At 30.0% G+C, this 16727-nt stretch overlaps 1 protein-coding gene across 2 annotated transcripts in view; it reads right to left on the reverse strand.

The window, feature by feature from the left end:
- Window positions 1-16727, reverse strand: part of LOC118179400 (laminin subunit alpha lam-3-like) — a 258439-nt gene that overhangs the window by 11294 nt on the left and 230418 nt on the right. For both annotated transcript variants that reach the window (XM_085825564.1, XM_085825563.1), the window contains 4 exons: window positions 12421-12588; window positions 10343-10482; window positions 3862-4050; window positions 53-265 (listed from right to left, as the gene is read on the reverse strand). In XM_085825564.1, coding sequence (XP_085681690.1) covers window positions 53-265; window positions 3862-4050; window positions 10343-10482; window positions 12421-12588 — 710 coding nt within the window. The remainder of the gene's footprint in view (window positions 1-52; window positions 266-3861; window positions 4051-10342; window positions 10483-12420; window positions 12589-16727) is intronic.

A 16727-nucleotide genomic window follows, 5' to 3' on the forward strand; every position in this document is an offset into this window, starting at 1 on the left:
GCTACCATTTTTTAACATTGTATATAATAATGAACATTTGACAAAGCAGTACTTGTTTATTATTTCTTTTTTGTTCAGTGGAACTTGAATAGATTTTCTGCTTTGATGGCTAAAAGCATTATCATCAAATTGTACGTCTGATGCGCAAAGTTCTCCTGGTATAGATGGGGCTATCTGCTGCAAGATTTCTTCGGATACACTCTGCATATCAGGAACTCCAAACTCGATTCCACTATGACTTACTGCATTTTCAAATCGCAATAATCTAAAAGATTAATTTTAATAATAAATAACAGTAAACAAGTTATTATTTCAGCAGTATTTCATATATTATTTTATTTTTGTGAAAAGTATTCTGCAATGCAATTCTGTTAATATCACCAATGATATTTTTATCTCTGAAAATATGGTTTTTGGTATCCAAAGCTGTGCAAAATTCATTATTTAAAAAAGTATATAAGCATTTCATTACAGAAAATTCCAGTTTGAATAATTAATTCTAGTGACTGAAAATTATAGTTGAATTTGGCCAAAAATTTATTTAAAAATATATAAGGTAAAATATAGTTTTTGTATCTTAACAGTGCTAGCAGTTTCTGCAATATATGTTATGGAATACACCAGTTTGGTAAAACATTGAGAAACATACATGCATTTAATGATTTTTAAGATTTTTTTTTTTTTTTAAATTTCTGTACTTTATGAATACAAAAAGATAGTAACTGATACAAGTGGCACAATTAGTGAATTTATTTATCTTTTCCTTCCACCCATACCTCTGATTTTATATAACATTTTTTGAAATACTATATTAGCTTCAATAAATATGCTAAGTTGTATGTTTATTCATAATTTTGATTGTAACAGTTTCAGACAAAATTTAAATTTGAAGCATTAAGAGAATTTTAAGCTTATTGCTGAAAAGAATGCAAAAATAATTCTGCTGAAAATATTTTTGATTACTTTCTCATTCATAAATAAATATAAAATAATACAAAATTTATAACAGATAATTTATTACTGAAGCAATAGATTAAGTTTATCATCAATCAGCAATATGCACATAACTCATGTTTCAAAATATATTAAAAGAATAAGACATTTTCTTTTCATTTGTTGTCATTCGTCTGTGCACTCTTAGATAAAAGTAACAATAGATTTATTTTACTGTTGAAACAATATCAAAAATTTATGTTCAAGTATCAGATATTTGAATAAGTTTTCTCTGATAAAAATTTGTTTTTGTGAAAAACATACCATTCTGACTTGCAAATGATTATATTAATTTAGAATTCAAACAACAAAAATCATAAATTGTTTGAATTCTAAATTAATACTTATTTACATGTTATTTTATCTTAAATGATTATATGTTGCTGACTACTATTCATTGTATCAGATTTATTAATTCAGTTTCTTACTTATTGTTGAATACTTCATCTTGAATAATTCCAATAACTAGTTGCTGACCAGCTGCCATATTACATATTTATGCTTTCCTTTACACCACCAAAATATAAACCTCCTTTTTGCAGAATGGATACTTCTTTTGCACCCTTTGGATAAATGAATATCCACTTGTTCTTCATCGGTATACAATTCATTGTATCAGGTCACATCAGAAATAATATTTTTTGAAATAGGGTTTGAAGAAAAAATAATAATAATTTTTAAACCCATTTGAATTGATAACATTTTTTCTGGTGCTGTAATAGGTTTTCCCTGACATACCTAAAGAAATCGGTTACCTAATGTACTGTCTTGGAGGTCCATTTCAAATGCTTCATGAAAATTGTATTCTTTTCCATCAATGAAATTTTGCAAGTTTCAAGCCACCAGTCATTTTTTGTCACTAGTATCTAGACCAGGGTTTCTTAAACCTTTTGATGTGGGGTCCACATAAATATTTACGAAAATTTTGTGGGACCCCATAAGTAGTACGCAAATCCGACACACTAGTGAGTGAAACTATCAGTTTCTTCACTTGTACTGTAATATATTATTGCAATTTTAGGTCATTGTCTTTAAATTTTAAAGTAAAATGAACATTCCTGTTATATATATATATATATATATAAAAGCATCTAAATGTTTTCGTTTTTTCTTTGTCTGTATTGCCCTATCTATTTTCAGATACATTATGTAAACATATTTGGTAATTATAAATTTATTATAATGAGTTAAAGAAATATCAAAATTGCTAAATTTTTGGTGACCCCCTACTGCAAGTCTCATGACCCCAATTGGAGTCGCGAGCCACAATTTAAGAAACTCTGCTCTAGACAACTAAAAAAAGAGATTTTTTTCCGTACATGAATGTGCATAGGCTTACATGTTTTTTTCAATTAAGTTCATGTGGAGCCATCTGCAAAACTTAGTCATGATTCCAAGTTCCTTCAAATGGCAATCAACAGTGTCAACTGATGATGATATATTAACTTTTTCTAATAACTCTTCAACACATCAGTAACAAAATAGACACAGCGACAACAGCGTCTAGCTTCTTTTAAGCTAAGGTTATCTTGTTGGAATTTAAAGAACCAACACTGACACTTACTAATATTAAAATATATTTATTTTATACTTCTTTCAGCATTTGTTGCGGTACTGCCTTTTTTATACTCGGAAGGTGTAAAGTGTCTGATGTGCTCTGTGTGACTGCCATTTTCATGAGGGGTTATTACAGCAACAAAGTAGTGTACCCATGTGGATTGCTAGCCAGAATTTATCTGAATAAAGCTATTTTTGCTCAGTGGTATTTACAAATCCATGAAAGTTACTTGTTTTAAATCTGTTATAGCATGTTTTAACAAGTCATGCCTGAGAAATGACATTATTTATAGGTATACTTGATATTTTTTAGCACAGTATGGCATACTATCTTAAGAGTAATAATGCTTATTCCTATTTATGGAAGAAACTCAGAGCCATAGAGATGCCCAGCTGATAATAAATTCACTGAGCATGATAACCAGGAGAATTTACGCTCTGAGTGAAAAGCGTGTGGGCAAGAGTTATCGAGTCGAAAGATCACATTTGAGATCAGAGTCCAGCAATCACTGATAATTTATTGTACAATATGCCTCTAAATAAATAAGGAGAATAAATTACTCCACTCTTAATGAAACCTTATACATGATCTGTATCTTGATGGCATATGTTTTCTGTTTGTTTACCTAATACTAAAAGTGCAAATAACTGTCACAACCTCCTAAATACAATTTTCTTTAAATCTTATTAAACTTAAATTTTCCGTTAAAACTCTGTCAGTGGAAAAGAGACAACCATCTGCATGAAATTCATTGTTGCTATTAAGGATTTTTACCTTATTCCTTCAAACTGTTGGTAATTTCCATTAAAAAGGAAAATCGCTACTTTTTTTTAGGGAAGGTTAAGACAGAAAGAAGGTATTTGATGGTAAATCAGCATGCATAGTTGTTGGTGAGTTTTACAGAATTAAAAATCTCTTTATACTTATAATATGATGAGATTTTTGATTTTGTGAAACTTGCCATTGACTATGCAAATTGGATCTTAACATCATAAATATCTGTAAATAAATTATGTGTGAATGTGTTCTTTCTCAGATACCTAAAATGCTATAATATAAAAAAGAATGGTGATCAGGAAATGAAATTTCATATTATGCAATAAATATCTGTAATACTTCACTCACACATATGTGGGCCATTATAAATAAATTAAAGTATTTTATTTATCATTCTCAGTGCTTCCTGGAAGATAAAGGCTATGGAAGTAATATCATTGTACAAAAAAGCTGAATGCTGGTTTAAATGTTGATAAAAATTATGGCACTACCAATAAACATAAAAATGAATCAAATTAAATTCAATTTCTTACTTATTATTGAAAACTGCATCTTGAATAATTCCAATAAATGGTTGTTGACTAGCTGCCATATTGCCAACATTTATGCCTTTCTTTACACCACCAAAAAATAAACCGCCTTTCTGTGGACTAGATACTTCTTTTGCACCTTTGGATAAACGAATATCTGCTTCTTCATCATCATCAAGCCTTAATACCAATCTATAAGATAAATTAATTTATGCATTCAGAAGAAAGGACTAAAATTTATGCTTAGTATATATAATCTACAACTGAAATTGATATTAAATATAATACAATCCTTAATTATTAATATTGAGACTAAGAAAAATTAACATTAAATCAAGAGTGCATTTGAATTAGATTTTAAATTAAATGTACTACAAAATACATTTTTAATTTTTTTTTTTTTTTTTTTTTTTTTTTTTTTTTTTATGCACTTACCAATTCTGTAGATCAGATGTAGCAACCTTTCTTTGGCTGCGGGTCAAAATCAGTCAAAATACTTATATTAAAGAGATATTTTGGGTTAGTGGTATTTTCATTTTAGAACAGTCTTTCTTGGCGAATAATAAGATAAATTTTATTGGGAAAATAATTACAATACGCTTCGAAGTTTAAAAATAAAAATTATTATTATTATAAAAACAAACAATGAATGTCAAGTCTAGTTAGTTAGTCATCAAGACAAATACAAACATCTTAATTTTGATAGTTACGGTGCTCACATTCTTACTTAAAATAAATTTCATGTATGAAAATATTTGCTTGCGTTTATAAGTTGAACCAAAAATGCAGACAAAATAACAAAACTTTTCTTTTTTTTTTTTTTTTTTAATTACGGATCGTGGTTCCCAAATTTATTTTTCCTCGAAATGTTACAATTTTTATTTTTTAAAAATAAAAATGTATGTTCATTACTGCAACTTTAATCCAATGAAAATTGTTACGGTTGTTATTTATTTTCAATTTATTTTTTATGTATTCTTCAAGTGCTGGTATCATATTTATAATTTATTTTTATATATTATATTTTATTTTCAGAACTCAGGTAGGTCACTTGGTGACCCGTGGGTCATAGGTTGGCAAGGCCTGATCTAGATATTTTGTATTTTAAATCAATGATTTTTATATTGGTATTACATTACATTTTTTAAAAAGCTTAACAGTGTTTAACATTTCAAAGCAGTACTGATCAGCAATAATGAATATGTTAAAAAACCTAATTCTTATCAAACATATCAAGGTTGTCCTTCCTGCACTATGTAGAATCACTCATTTCAGCAAGTTATTTTGATATCTCTTTCATTCACTTTATCTTTGTTTTCAGAATAAGATAATTTCATATCCACTTTCTGTTTATCATAAATATCAAAAACTTATTATGACAATTTATTAACTGCAGTTTTTAAATCTTTTAGAGCAGCCTCAAGTGAAATTAATATTAAACTTTCCTTAGAAAGTAAAGTTGAATACTAATGTGCTTGTACTTCACTGGCTTTAGTTAGAAACTTTAAGTAATTTAGCTGTAATTTAAATAATAAGTCCATTAGCTGCAGTAAAATGATGAATTAGAAGCTGTCACATAGAAAGAGAAGTTAATGTGGCAACTTGACATTTTGATTTGAACTTGCTAAAATGAACACCATTTTGTGAAAATAATGTTTTATTAAATCCTATAGTAAAAAGTCTGAGATCCAGACACGTCGGGACTTTGGCTATTGCGAATTTGGGATCATCAATTTAAATCTGGTAAGATGATATGTAGAAATTATAAAATGAAAAATATTAAATAATGATTTATTATATAATGGCACTATATAAATAATGATTTATTATATAATGGCACTAAATTCTGGCACTCCATGTGGCTCCAGCACCGATCATGAGCTAATCTGAACAACAAATCAGTTATACTTGATCAAGACAGCCCTAAATGTAATCTTTTGGCCTATGCGTTTCATTTATGAAATCTATTTTGTGTGTATGAACGGAAATTTCTGTTAAATTTCTCCTTGTCAATTCCTCCAACACTTAGCAGCGAAGTTAGCACTTTGCTGAAGTCTAATCATTGCCACGTGTAATGTCAACATAAAAGGTTACCATGCTCTTTTTAATTATTAATATATAAAATAAGAATTATTCATGCATCTTTGTGTGAGTCATTTCTCAGTCTGCAGTGTGTTAATAGTCATGCAGTAATGAAAGCAGAAAATAATAAATAATGATCGCAGAATTGGCAAAGTACTAAAGTGAAATTAAGAATCAGAACTCTCCATGTGTTTCATTAGGAAAAGATAGCAAATGCACGAGTGTAAAAAAACAAAAAAGAAATGAAAAGCGTTGTTGGTGATCTAGTGGTTCAGATTTTAGATCATTCCAGATACTGAATGTCCAAATTTTGGACTATGTACTGTACCTTCTTCAAATAAGCTTTTAGCTTCCCATCATTACCACTAACACACTCATTGAGTCGTTGATTTGCACAGTGTGTTAGCAGAAGCACAGCTGTCTGTTTTTCAGATGCATAAAATCTAGATAAGCAAGGGTAGTAATAGTCAATGAGAATTTTTTTTTTTTTTTTTTTTTTTTTTTTTTTTAAGAAATAAAAGCTGTTCGTAAGAAGTGGGTGAAAACAGCAGAATTGGAGGAAAACATCACTAGTTTTAAAAATGACTTCAGATCCCTGTATAGTTTTAAAGTAATTTTTATCAAACATTATTGTTAAATTAAGAAATGCATTACTAAATAAAAGGCTATTTCATACTGATTTTATACACTTGGGGGCAGACAGTGAAAACAAGTTTTAAACTAAGAACATTATTACACATTCAAATATTGAAAATCCGATGATATGGAATCTGTAACTTATCAAAATGTAAACATTCAGCTTAAAGGTTCAGGAAACCACAGCATGGAGAATGAAATAACACAGGAAAGAGAAATACTTACTAAATCATTGGGTATCATGATAAGAATTATCACCCCCTCCAATCTGCATCCAGGTAAAGAAGCAGACAACATCACTCAACTTCTCTTTCAAGTTCAGGACTCACACGGTTATATTTGCTGAGCTTCGGGTTTTTTAATATATTAAAATATAATTTAAAAATATTTTTAATTTCATCACTTCCTAATACAGTAGCAGGTAAGAAACACGTTTGTGATTTTAATGCTTGCAACATTGAAAAACGTAAACCCTTAGCATTGAAGGCAATGTAAAAAGTAGAAATTTTGCAAAAGATCGAGGGAGGTGCTACTTCTCGGTTTATAGCAGAATTGTATGGAATTACGACATGGACTGTATATGACATACCAAAAAATAAAGAAAAGTTGTTGAAATTTTACAGCAACAGTGATTCTAACAATAGAAATCTTTACGCGAGATGAAATCAGCAAACCTCGATGCTGTCTTGTGTGAGTGGTTTGGGCAGCGGAAGAGTGATGGGGTACCAATTTCAGGACTGTCCTGAGAGACAAAGGGAAAACAGAGTCATGCTGATTTAAAAATAGAGGAAATGTGTGATTTCAGCAGCAGTTGGGTGAGCAGATTTAAACAGAGACACAGTGTATGTTATTTGAAAGTTTGTACGGAAAAACTTTAAGCAGATAAAGATGTTACAGAAGAATTTATTGATGAAATTTTTGTGCTGTGGTAGAAGAAAATCCTGGCTCAGAATATATTTTTAATATGAATGAGACTAGACTTTTTTAGTAGTGATGTTTGCTAAGAAAAACATTTGTGATAAGCAAAGAAAGTGCACCATCAGGGGTGAAAGAAGCTAAAAAAAGAGTTACTATTTTAGTATGCAGCAATGCAGCTAGAACTTACAAATGTAAACCAATGGTAGTGGGTAAGAGCACCAATCTCAGAGCTCTGAAAGGAGTAAATCCTTACCTATGATTTACAGAGATAACAAAAATTTCTGGTTCATGAATCAATTTATGACCGAATGGTTCATGGAACATTTCATTAGAAGGCACTGTAACAGTACAGGTTTAACCATAAAATTATAGATTTTACTATTGTTAGGAACTGCTCTGCACATCCAGATTCAACCATTTTAATGCGTGTTAATATAGTGGTTCTTTTTTTCCCCAAAAAAATACTATACCATTGATCCAAACAATGGACCAGGACATAATACACCGTACTAAATGCCACTACAAATCAGAGTTTTTGAAAAAAAAAAATCCTTTCAAAAGACTATTCTATTTGACTTTGCAACTATATATATAAAAATTCATCATCAAAGACTGATCTATTTGTAAGCAGAATCGCACAATTCTAGTTTCCAAACAACATTAGAAAATGCCTGGCGTAATGTATGGCCATCTTCTCTATTTATTGAAACTGAAAGCGATGACAGTGAATTTTCTGGTTTTAGGATGACTGCAGCAGAGTTTTGAGCAAGAAAATTGGTTCTGTATTCGAAAGAAAAAACAAATGAGGGTACTTTGCAAGATGATATCATCGAATGGATGATGTGTCCAGATGAGCCAAAACTGCCATATCAGATAACATAACATAACATTAGTGGCGCTTCCTTCTTATGAAAAGAAGGAAAAGAGCTTAGGCAATATTGCCCATTGCTCTTCCGCCATTTGTGAACTTGTCCCGTGAAAGGTAAATAATAAATAAACAGATAAGATCCCAAACTGACACCACAGATCCCATCTCTAACACCAAAGATCCCATCATCATCATCAGCAAAAGATCCCATCTCTAAATTCAGGGTGTCGGTTGACTTCCCTATTGGATGAACAGCCGATTCAATCCCTCCCAAACCACCAAACGCAAATTCTTGACCAAACAAGGGTGCGACGGCGAGTCAAAAAAATAAAAAAATAAATAATTAAAAAAAATTAATTAAATAAGAAGGGGCGATATCAGATTATCAATGATGAAATTATTGGCTCTGTTTTCAACTTGACACAGCAAGAAATTAAAAAAAAAAAAAAAAAAACTTTGGAGCACCCTAAAGTTTTAAAACAAACCTCTATCAGAAAAATGGTTGACACATATTGAAAGAAAATGAAATACAGTCAAAAGTCTTTAATCCGGACGTCCATAATCCGGAATGATCTATAATCCGGACCTCAAAGCTACAAACTTTCTGCGCATGTGTTTTACAAATGCTCATAATACGTTTACGCTTGCGCGTTTAATGTATAGCAGACAGTATAAGCTAAGCTAAAATTATCTAATTATCTATTTCAGTTAATGTTGCAGATTGCGTTGTTCCTTAATCTTCTGGCCCACCAGCGGCCGAGCGGTAATGTCGCTGAACACTGGTAGTTCGGTCCGAGGTTCGAATCCCGTGAACGGGCTGGCTGCATGGGTGTTTTCGTGGTTTTCCCCATGTGTAACGTGTATACGAGCCAGTTTCCCTTAGAAAGTCCTCCACGAAAGGCAGATAGCCCTAGTGTGCTTTGCCATAATTAAATACACCAACACCACCTTAATCTTCTAATTGGATCCGGCTTATTATATTTTGCGGACTGTTAGAGCAATTTTATAAAAAAGTAAGCTTGAACTTTCGATTATGTCAAAAAGAATTTCCAATTCTGAAGCTGCCAAAGGATCTACAAAGCGAAAGCATGTTTCGATGTCCATCAAACAAAAAGTGGAATTGCTGCAAAAAATGAATAAAGGCATATCCTTTGTTTCTCTAACCATTCCGAAATCTGTTTATCAGTTTCATGCTGATCTGCGGGGGGGAAAGGTCGCGGCGCGCAATGAACTGGAAGTTGATCTTTGAGCACTATCAGAGCAGATGTTTTTATTTTATTCGGCTTATAATTCCTTACTAAATGTAGTATTTTATCTCTGATATGATTTAATTCAAATTCCTTGTCATTATAAATATCACGAATGCACATCAAATAGTTTTCTGGTTGCAATGTTCTAATTTTGACTATGCGTAATGTATACTTTTACACATATGCGCGTTGAAAGAAATGTTTAATAAAGTACACAAATAAATATTAAGCTTTTTTTTTTTTGTAAACCTTAAGATCATAATTGCTCTTTATTTCATAAATTACGGTTTCATATTTTTAATTTTATAATTTCTGCATGCCATCTTACCAGATTTAAATTGATGATCTATAATCCGGAAAAACCGATAATCCACAATCGCCGAAGTCCTGACGAGTCCGGATTAGACTTTTGACTGTACTTTATGCTTTATTAATGTCTCTTATTTTAATATGTCTTTATTGTATATTTTCTTATCCTTATTTATTTTGTACTTTTAGTCCAAATATTACAAGTTACCTTTTGTGTCCTGAAATCTGCAAAATTTTAGAATCCGCACAACCGCTAAAGACTATTCTATTATTCACATGCATTGTAGACTTCTGGTCTTCTATTGTAGCACAGTTCAATTGCAAATAATTTTTATTAATTATCAAGTTTTAATACATTCATTGCTTTTTGCTTTATAAAATATGTTCAAAAATCCAAAGTGAAATAAAATTAATAGCATACCTTCTATTTTTCCTGATGATATTTACAGTATGAAATGAATCACTGCTGATAACACGAGTCGATGACATAAGTATTTCACCTCCACCACTATTAATAATTGCTATAATTCGACCATCTTTTAGTGCTATTGAATAATATGTCTGAAAAAAGAATTGACATGGATAATTTGAAACCTAGATTTATTTATATATAATAGTATTTTAAGATAAAATACATTATAATATAACAAAACTTAAATTTTACAAAAATATTTCAAAGTCATTTTTTAAATATAAGTGTAACTTTCAAATGTAAAATATTAAACACATTTGTTTTAAACTTTGTTTTAAATTTTGAAATATATGAATTTTAAGACTTGAAAATTAGAATCAGCTACATGATATACATTATGTGAGGCAAGTTATTTGCAAATCTAAATCAAAGTTTATAAATTCATTGTAAAATAGAGACAAATACTTCTATTGTAAAACTTACTTGATTACTATCTATAAAGTTCAAACATTACATGGTATGTTACTAATGCACATTAAACTACAAAATGCATAATATCTTTATATGCAAAATTTGTTACGATTTCTCAGAAGAAATTAGCTAAATTATATTGTTTTTCCATGCCTATTACTGATGCAATTCTAAACAACTGAGAATTAAATTAAGAGGACAGCTACAAAATAAAACTTGCTAATTTTGCTATTATTGCCACTATGGATGATTAATGTACACCAGTTTGGTTAGCAGAATATTTTATCAATTCATTTTTTTAATCTTTTTTTAATCTATAGAAAATAATTAGAAACAATTCAGAAATTTTGTTGTTGGAAGTCCATGTCTAGGATCAATATTTTATGAAATAAATTGTACAGTCACTTTTTTTTAAATGTCTTATTATATTCAAGTAAAATTTTCATAATTTAAGATTAAAATAATTGTGAATAAGAAACAAAAGTGATACTTTTTATTATCTCACACCACTTGTTTCCATTAAATTCCTTGTTTTATTGGGCAGTTTTTTATGAATGAAAATATATTTTTGATATTAAAATTTAAACAAATAAAGCATATAAACTTTTTTATTCAAGCACTGTGCAATGTTTATATTTGTGTGTGTATATATATATACATATATATATATATATACACATATAAATGTATGTATACACATATATATATATATGTTACCGTGAAAGACCGAAATTGGAGAATGTCGACTTTCACCGGAGAATATCAACATTCACGAAATACGTCGGTGAAAGACCGAATATTTCACTACATTCTTGTATATTTGGACCCTCACCGGAGTATGTCGACAATCACAGATATGCTCTGGTGAAAGTCGAAAAGAGAGGTCATAAAATGCCATAATACTTTAAGTTGTTGCAATAAATAAGATTTGAATCACATAATTTAGTAAGTTTTTTATTACTGTTATTTTATTTTCTCATTTAGAACATACTGCATAATTAAGTAAGTTTTTAACTTCTATTATTTTCCGTTCTCATTTTGAATGTATTGTGTGTTTTAGGTTCTCATGTTCTTATTTCAAGTCTCAAGTGCATTTATTCGCGACTGAATTACGGAGAAGAAAATATAATATTGTTATATGTTCAACATTCACCATTAGTACATGGTGAATGTCGACATTGACCGGTGTTAGTCAGAAATAAGAGTATTTGGAAAATATTTCGGACATACACCAAGAGACTATGTGAATGTTGACATTCACCAGTGAAAGTCAACATTCTCCAGATTTTGGTGTTTCACCATAACATATATACATACACTATATATATATAAAGAGAGAGAATATTATCAAAATACAATAGCACATAAAACCAATGATGATTTAATTTACATATACATTTAAATCAGTAACAAAAAAAGTGTAATTAATCCTTCTAAACTCATCCATATTTTTATTACTGTGAGGGTCTTTTATGTTTTTCCCTGGAGAAATTTTGTAAATATTTTTTGCTTTTTTAAGAATTATGATTATTACTCAGTCAAAACATGTCTTGGTGTATAAATTTTTTTTTCAACAATTTGAATCTTACTTTAATAATATTAAAAATAATAATTACCTGCAATAATTCTTGATCAGCATTTTCTTGTCCAACATATGTGGATAACATCAAAAGAGCGTTTTGTTGTCTTGTCATAAAGGAGAAACTAATGCTAGAATCTACAAGAAGAGTCTGTCCATTCAACTCTAAGTGACCAGCTCCTTTGAAAGTGGCAACTTTCATTGGCTGGAATAAGTATATGTTAACTTAAAAATAGTGCATTTTATAAAAACAAATACTATGAAAAATTGAAATAAAGTATTGGCGTTCTTTATAGCTTTAAAAAAGCTTTATAATTTACACTGCACATTATTTATATACTTTAAGTGTTTAATAAATCCATTTTATGAAATATGATTAGCTTAATTTGGAAAAATGGTTGTGGGCAAAGGCCGGACAGATGCCGGACACTTGGACAGGAACAGCAGAAGCAACTGGAGAAAGATGGTGTGTTGGCGAGTCCTTTGACAGGAAGGAGTGAGCTAATTAAAAATCGGTTCACAATGTTTATCTACCCTTACTCTTCAAGCCAGATATTTTCATACTATATAGCCAGATATTTTTGACAAAATGGTATCATTTTTTGAAGATTATGAGATACCAGAATTGGGTGCATCCCGGTACACCTAACCAAACAAGTTGGTCTTATGGTCATAACAGGCCTTGCCCAATAAACATAATTTCATCGTATTTTTCTCTCTTTTTCCAGCATGCCTTCATGGTAAAATGATAGCACACTTGGCGTGTATTTGAGAGGCCCATGTTCGAGTCCCAACGAGGGCACTGCACATGTTTCATATCTCCTCCTTCAAAATAACCTAATGATTCTACAAGGTACTGCTTGAAAAGTATCAAAAAGGATTGCAAAAGATTCTGATTAAAAATAAAAAACTAAAATTCAAGTAAAGACTATCAAAATTTGACTTTTTGGTAAAGAAAATGAGTGCCTGATTTCCTGACGCTTATTATTCTATTAAATTTTGAGAAATCGTTTCTACTCTAACATGTAAACTCATTTTTTATTCCAGAGAATACATTATCGATATAGCTGAGGTAGAACAATATACACTAAACATAGATGCACAATATGTCTTAAAGAATGGCTATAGATATTGAACTCATGTCATGCTATGTTCATGTAGTTTTTTTAGATGAGAAATACCAACGGAATAAGACAACAGCACAGCTCAATTTTTCCTATTATGGAATACTAAAAGGGGATATTTAACAAGCATTTTTTAAATGCAAAAGTATGTTTTTGAAATTTTTACTTTATAGCAACTGTTCTTATAAACTTAAAATGATGCTGTTGTATAGTCATAATAATAGCAGCATATTCGGTAATCAATCAGCTGTGTAAAATGAAAAACGGAACCGCTAAATGCTGAAGTGTTAGATAATATGATTATTATTATACTTGGAATTATAATACTTATACAACATTATAATCCTTGGAACTGAATTAAAAATTGCCAGCACCATGAATATTCTAAAATGGAGTTAACAGTTTTCCATAATTGAGCTAACAAAGCTGAACAGCACTTGCAATAATATAAAGTTCAAAGCTACAGCCTGTTTCTTTAAAATAGGTATCTCAAGGCTATTTCCATCTTCCCCCATTAGCAATCACAGCACAGTATTTATTTTCTTCATCTCACAAGAAATGGAAATAGAGTGGAGGAAAAAAAATCAGAATAGAAAAAATTAGACAACTCAAACTATCTGCAGCACCTGTCATTCCCACGGTTATAAGACAAATTGTGTAGTGAACAGCCTTGAAATTCCTATTTTAAAGTAATGGATTATAATACATTTTTCAAACACGGTAATCACTCTATCATCTGAATTACATTTACCTAGACATCTGTTGTAATGAATATTATTTAAATGAAAATGTGTTAATTATGAAGTCTGATAAAGATGGAATCAAATGCGAACATTTCTCTTCTTTCTTGAATTTGATTGACATACATATCATACTTGACTACATATGATCTCTAAGACAGGTATATGGACAACTTGCAATCATGATAGACCTTGCATTCTAAAGAACCCCCAACCATTTTTAAAAAATAGTAAATATAACTTGTGTTTCAGGATCAGATGTCCCCTAAATTTCACTTGACTCGCCCCCCTCTCTTACTTTAATGAATCCATCTCTGTGCAACTTTTTATTAAAAGTAATGTTTTAGACTGAGAAATAAAATGTTGCTCCCTCTGTTGTTTTCTTCCAAACATTATCAAGCATGCTAAAACTGTAAGAAATGTTCCTGCAGGTAAATCTAAAACTGAACTCTGAAATTTCATCTAACAGTGAAAGTGACTAGAAAGAATGGACCAATTAAGCAATTTTGAATTACGGAGAAACTGGAAATTAGCAAATATCTAATAGTTTTAATCTGATAATATGCATCACTTCAGATATTAATCATTTATTGATAATTTAGTACTTTTATACAGCAAAAACACAGCCTGGTATAATTGGATAACTAGGAATCTTTTCAAACTGCTTTGCTTTTAGTGTAATTTGCCAACTTTCATAGTTTCCACACTTGGCAGATATATTTCCTGATATTTAATTATGCACCTTGTAAATTGTAAATATAAGCCACAAAACTTTGAAATCATGCCCCAAGAACTAAGATTTATTATTCTACTAGAAATCTTTTATTCCATGAATTTACAATTCTTTACAAACTTCTCAATTTTCTCTGAAATTTTTTGCCAACATACTCATATCTATCACAACCAGTTTATTAGAAATTTAATTTATTTAGAAATGTGTTTTTGTATATCCATAAAACTAGGAGATTGGCTGATAAAAATTTATAACAGTTTAGACTATGCATATGTAAAATATAAAAATATGAAATAAAATTATTAAAAAAATTACTAATTTAATTGACAATAGTCCTGAAAATCCCTAATTTTAATTTAAATACTACCTCCTTCAAAGACGCCACTGATGTCATTCTTTTCCTGCAGTGATCTGAATTGCTGTAAACTCTTGTCCAGTCACTATTCAAGATTTAAAATTGCATTCTGAGCTTATATTTTAGGCCCTTCTACTTAATACACATAACTTTTTTAGTGTTCTGTCACCAAGCTATCATCTGTTTGCTGCACTTCATTTTCCCTCTATGGTTCTTAATTGCAATCTGCATCACAGAAATGCACAAAATACAATACAATATAATAATAAAGTAAACTTTGATGAAAAATAGGGCAAATCCTCTATAAGTGAATAAGTGTAACTATTTGCTAATAGCTGTGGGATGCTTAAATATAACTGAGATAAAAACCTCCATTCTTTTTACAAGGTAATTGTCTTTTCGCATTGCATAAAAATATCAAAATTTCTATTTATTATTTATGGCCATAAAGTTATTCATAACAAATACTTGAAAAATTAAATGTAAAAAAATTAAAATTCAAGTTAAGATGAACAACTTGTATAAAGTTATGTCTCACAAATTTAGCAAACAGAAGTTGTACATCACCTTACAATAATAATAGCAAAATAATAATTGAATGTGTGAGTGTAATAATTATATTGCTCTAGAGTAGGAAAATTTGTTTGTTTTAAAATCAGCAAATAAACATTAATTTTAACAGAATTTCTTCAATACGCAACAGAAATATTTTGATTTTATATTGATGACAACACTTAGTTTTTATGAAAGACTTTCAGGATTCAAACAAAGCATTCTGAGCTTCTTTATAGGCTCTGCTGCTTAATACAGATAACTCACCTGTTTGCCGCTCTTTAATTTTCATTTATTGTTCTGAAATGTAATCTGTGTATATAAAATTGTGGGGTGCAGATAGGACCCATTGTGCTATTGCTAATCAAGAAGCTATATCTTAATAGATTAGTCAACAAGTAATGAAGATGTGTTGTGATAATCTAAGTTTTTTTTTTTTTTTTTTTTTTTTTTTTTTTTTAAATTCAATTCAGTCCGCTCCAGTTTCAAGTTGTCTTCTATGATCCATCTTGTTTGTATGTGAGCTACCTGCCACCATTCCCACCATGACTGCTTAATTGGTTTCGTCTTCTCTCCTAAAATTATTACACACACACATATCTCACATAGAAAATACCAGGTTTTAATGAAAGTTTCTGGCTACCGCAAATATCATATGAGCAAACAGTTCATGTTGCCGTGTTTAATCACATTTTGTTAAACAATTTTTGGAATTTGAAAGAATCAGACTTATTTTAGAATACTCTGCTGTGGGAAAAAAAAAAAACCATTATTATTAAATACAAAGTGTCTGAAATGGAACTATTATGCTACCAGATTAGAACCACCATTTACTTCCAG

This window comes from Stegodyphus dumicola, chromosome 10, assembly GCF_044657685.1.
Source record: "Stegodyphus dumicola isolate Sdum_Otavi_A_Nest chromosome 10, ASM4465768v1".
In the NCBI taxonomy this organism is placed as follows: Eukaryota; Metazoa; Arthropoda; class Arachnida; order Araneae; family Eresidae; genus Stegodyphus; species Stegodyphus dumicola.